The sequence below is a fragment of the Castor canadensis genome, chromosome 16, assembly GCF_047511655.1.
Source record: "Castor canadensis chromosome 16, mCasCan1.hap1v2, whole genome shotgun sequence".
Classification (NCBI taxonomy): Eukaryota; Metazoa; Chordata; class Mammalia; order Rodentia; family Castoridae; genus Castor; species Castor canadensis.
Window position 1 is genome coordinate 11,381,783 of NC_133401.1, and position 5,232 is coordinate 11,387,014.

General features: G+C 40.6%; 1 protein-coding gene across 1 annotated transcript; it reads right to left on the minus strand.

The window, feature by feature from the left end:
* Positions 1-471: 471 nt before the first annotated feature.
* Positions 472-1,992, minus strand: LOC141417882 (galectin-16-like). The gene is made up of 3 exons (XM_074057343.1): positions 1,930-1,992; positions 1,740-1,752; positions 472-587 (listed from the first exon to the last, which is right to left on the minus strand). The coding sequence occupies exons 1-3, from the start codon at positions 1,990-1,992 to the stop codon at positions 472-474; spliced, it is 192 nt and encodes a 63-aa protein (XP_073913444.1).
* Positions 1,993-5,232: the final 3,240 nt, after the last annotated feature.

Genomic DNA, 5,232 nt, shown 5'->3' on the forward strand with positions numbered 1-5,232 from the left:
TACTGGTGACATACATGAACATCCTTCAAATGAGTGAATTGATGAATTTCATCTGACTTTCCCCAAACTACAACTAGAGCTCTGTGGCTGTGAATAGCTGCCTAATATTTCAGTTCAGTCATCTGAAACTGGGTAAGGATTTTGGCTGAGAGCACCTGACATGTGATAAGTCCTACATAAGGATGTCCTTGCTATATTCAGACAGTTCAGTGAACTGTCACTCACTCCTTGTGTCACAGAAAGATTTTTCCTCTTTGATTACTTAATCTCCCCTATGGAACTCCCACAGCCATCTTAGTGATGGCACTTACTTTATTCCCCTCTAAGGCAAAAACAAGATCTTGTAAAGTTTGGTAGAAGTTTAATTGTAATGACCACGTGTAGCAGGGGTGAGGAGGAACCCTTTGGTTAGAGGTTCTGGGAATCCCATGGTCGTCTAGAGCGAGGGTGTCCTCACAGAGGGGAAAGTGGTCACTTTATATAGATGACATCCACGGAGGTCAGGCGGATGTCTCTCCACACCTGAACCAACTTCACAGAGCTTGGCTGGATTCGATGGGCAAAGCTGTAATAGTATTGCCTGTTTACTATAGGAGGGAAAATGGGTCACAATAATTTTCTAAGGTACAGTTTTTATAAAAATTACATATATTTTAAATCTTGGTTTATTTCCTTATTTTGAGACTGGGTGTATCTATAGGATGTAGCCCAGCCTGACCTCCAAATCTCAATCCTGCTTCAACCTCCGCAGTGCTGGGATTACACACATAAGCCACCATACTGAACCCCATGTATTTATTTTTAAATGGCAAGTAGTGCCTAGACATGTTTACTGGCTACAGGGTGCATTACAATACATGTATCAAATGTGTAATGAGCAGGTAGGGTAATTGGTACATTCATCACCTCCAACATTTTCATTCCTTTGTGTTGGGCACGTTCAAAATTCTCATTCCTGTTTTGAAATGTACAATCCATGGTTTCCAGCTGCAGTCGTCAAACCATGCCATAACAGTAGAAGTCATTCCTCTTCTACTTGCACTCCTTTACCCATTAGCCATTTCCTTCTGTCCATCCCCCCTTATACTCTTACTAGGCTGTAGGAATCACTATTCCACCTTTCTTTCATCCCTAAGATTTATTTATTTATTCATTTTTTGGGTGGCACTGAGGTTTGAACTCAGGGCCTCAGCCATCCTAGGCATACACTCTACACTTGAGCCACTCCACCAGCTCCCGCTTGTTTGTTGGATGGTTTTGTGAGATAGGTTTTATGCAGTATTCATCTGGGGCTGGCTTCAAATTATGATCCTCCTGATTGACTACGATTACAGATGTGATCCACCAGTGCCTGGCAAGATTCATTCTTTGACAACAAAAATGTCTACCTCCCAAGGGTAATGTATAGAGAAACTGATGCTTTCATTTGTTTAAGAAAATAAAAACATATGAATATTTGTTATTTGTATTATATGTATTTATACACACAGTGCTTGTATAAGTATAGATTATTTCTAAAAGGAGGTAAATCAGCCAAAAATAGTTGTTATTGGGAAGGGGACTGGTGTTCATGGATGAGAGAAAGCCTTAATTTTGGCCCATTAAAATAATTTTATTCAAAAGCATTTTAAATTATTTAGATACTTGAATATTTATTTAACAGAATAAGAAGACAAAAAAAGCTGTGGGTGAAGACAGAAGAAATTTTTGACCTTCTGGAAAGTTGCCTGTGAGCTGACCTTGACCTTGACCCTGTACAGATTTGGGGAAAGAACTGAGGATGGTGATGAGCAGAGGGTGCTCTGGAAGTAAAAGCCAGTACTTATGGAAGATGGACGCCACAGGGCTTTTGCAGCCAGGCCAGGTGAGCAGCGTCCTCCTTTAGGATCCCATGGATGCGGAGTAGGGTCCATTCCCAGGGTCACTCACCTGGTACTCATTGTGCAGCACCAAGAGGTGCAGGTCAAATGGCTTGCCATCCTCAAAGGGCATTGTGGAAGATTTCACCTCAGTGCCCCATCCTCCACTCTGATGAGTGTTTATGACCACCCAATATCCAAGCAGACTCGGAAATGGAAGGTGATGTCAGACTGCTCATTGGGGCTGATATGAAATCTACTTCCAATTTGGGGTCCTATCTGAAGGGCAAATCACAGGGCCTGAGAGTCCTACCATCTGCCATGGGCTCTGAGATGCAAATAAAACTTCCTGTTGTCTCTGCTGGCCTACAGGGCCAATATGTCTTTTCCAGGAAGAAATTTCAGGAATTCTAAAGTGGGTAGAAACTCCTTCCAAAGATGTATCTAAAGGCGGAAAGCCGCCCTCAGATTTTCTGCACCCACTGTAGACTCAGTCCTTGGAGTCGCCCTGTGGCGAGGAAAAAAAGGCTAATCTATGGAAATCCTTTATCTGTCAGAGGGTCCAAACAGGAGGCAACTGCAGCTGAAGGATGTTGTAGGAGTGGTTTGGGAGGACACCAAACAGGAAAGGCAGCCCAGGTCACAATGACTGTCTCATGCTGTCAAGTTTCCTTGTACAACCAAGTGCGGCGTGATGACTTTTGTTCAATGAGTGATGAATGTACAGAGGTCCCATGAGATTCCAGTGGAGGTAAACTATTCCTGTCCCTTGTGACCTCCAATCTGACCTTCAATGGGAAATTTGTGACTCATGAGAGTGACTCTGGCATAGAGACACCTGCTGCATTAGTGTACGCAGCAGAGCACACATAGGTTTGCACAGGGCACAACACGTGATAATGGCAGTGAACAACAGTGTCGGGGTTTGGAGGTTTAGTGCTGGGGACAGAACTCAGGGCCTCCAGCTTGCTAACCAAGCTGAGATCACAGGACCACACCCCCAGCCCAGTACACAGCAAGGCTATTTGTTCATGTGTTCACTATTGTTGGATGTTAGGTACCCAGGGTACCATGTAAGCTTATAGGCCATGTACAAAATGTATGACATGTTGTGATTTGGGTGACCCTAACTGGTGTATTTTATTGACCCCTTACTGTAAGATGGAGCACATTATTTTTCACTTTCAGAAAATAATGGATTTCCATTTGAAATTTTCTTCTTTGTTTTTTTTTTGGCAGCACTGGGGTTTGAACTCAGGACCTCATGCTGGAAGGTAGGCTCTCTACCACTTGAGCCACTCCATCACCCAAATTTTTTTATATGTACATAATGTATGTCAATCATATTTACCTCCTATAACCTTCTGAGGTTTCCCACCCTCACCTGATGGTCCCCCCTTAGGAAAATGTCCTCTGTGACGTCTGCATCTTCTTGTTTTGTGATTTAAGTGTAGATTCCACATGTGAAGACAACACAGGACATTTTCTGTATTATTTTGCTGAATGTGATGGTTTTTGGTTGTGTTATGATTAATGGCATAACGTCATCCATATTGTTTGCATGTAGAGCTCCCCTGTTCTCAGTGCCATATTTTGAACTGTATTTTACATTCCATGTTACTCTATGTGTTTACACTCACCAATTTTCTGCAATGCTAGCTCAAATTCAGGACCTCATGCATGCTAAGTAAGCCTTCTACCACTGAGCTATACACCCCCATCCCTGAACCATTTTTCTTGGTCTTTATTGAGTTTGGGGCTATTATAAACAGTATTGTATGAATCTGCTTGTAAATACATTTTGGTGAACACATGTAAACATGTTTCTGATTTTTTTTGTTTTGTTTTGTTTTTAGGGCCTCGTTCCATTCTTACAATGCAGGCACCCTCCTCCTTCAGCCACACCTCCTGCCCTCTATTTTCTTTTTTGAGTGATTCAATTTAAAATCATGTCTTTGCCCTTGGTAGGCAGGGGCTCTGCCACATGAGCCATGTCCCTGTTCTTGTATGTTTCAATTTCTGTGGGTGTTTTCCCAGGCCCCAGACCTGGGATTCCACCTTCAGCAATGACTATACATACAGGTTGAGCACCTTTCATCTCAATACCTGAAATTCCTCCCAATTTAAAATGTCTGAGCACTAACATGACACCACAGTGGAAAATTCCACATTTGACCTCATGTGGCAGGTCAAGGTCAGGATGCCATTGTCTCTGCGATTAGCTGTGTACTTTTCATTTTTAAATTTTTTCTTTTTTTTAGCTGTGGAGTTTTCTTAAAAGTTCTTTATCATGTTGAGGAATACCCTTCTATTTCTAGTTTATTGAATTTCTGTGTCTTGCAAGGTTTTAAAATTTTGTCAAAAGCTTTTGCATGAATTATTTATGAGGTTTTCCCTCCTGTGTTGTGGTAAATGGGCTGTTATTTGTCTGCTGCATCTTGGAATAAATTGCACTTGGTCATTATCTATAATCCTTTATAGATGCTCATATATTTGACTTGCTAAGATTTGGTTGAGAATTTTGCATCCATATTTGTGTGGGACTTGGGTCTATTATGAAAGTACTTTCATCTTTGTAAGACCTTTATGACTGGCCCTTTGATCTCTTATAAAATCTTTTAAATTTCTTGTGATATCTTTGCTTGCCTGTGGTACCAGTGTTATGTTGGCCTCATAAAATGAGTTAGAATGCATTTCTTTCCTTCTACTTGTTTTTGAAACTCGTGAGAAGGATTGGTGTTAAAAAGTTGAATGTTTAATAGAATTCATCTTGTCCACAGCAGGGACTTGTTGATTGCTTACTTAATTTCTCTCCATGGTACAGGTCTCTTCATACCTGCAGTTCCTGTTCAGTCCATCTTGGCAGTCTATGTCTCATGGAATTTGTCCATTTCAGCCAGGTTATCAAATGTAGACTATAATGTTACTAATCTCTCATAATCGTTTTTATTTCTGTAAGATGGAGAGCATACCTGCCCTTTTGTTTCTGATTTTAGTAATTTTAGTCTATTTTTCTTAGTTAATCTATTTAGGTTTGTCAATGCTGTTCTCACAGAATCAGCTTTTTGTTTCCCTGAATTTCTGTATTTCATTTACATCTGCTATAGTCTTTATAATTTCTTTCTTACACTGGTTTTGGTGTATGCTCTTTTTTGTATCTTTGTAATGTAAACCTAGGTTATTGATTTGAGACCTTTATATTTCTTAAATGTAGACATTGACATCTTTAACATTCCTTCAAGGCTCTGAGAGTGCCACATCCCATAGGGTTTGGTGTACTGTTTTTTAACATTATTTTTGGACATCTGAAAGTATTTTTAAAATTCCCTTCCAATTTCTGTTTTGGACCCATTGGCTGTGTAGGAGTGGTGCA

What these genes read in the sequence shown, in the direction of transcription:
- LOC141417882 (XM_074057343.1), bottom strand. Translation starts at nt 1,992, where the DNA reads ATGCCCTTTGAGGATGGCAAGCCATTTGACCTGCACCTCTTGGTGCTG.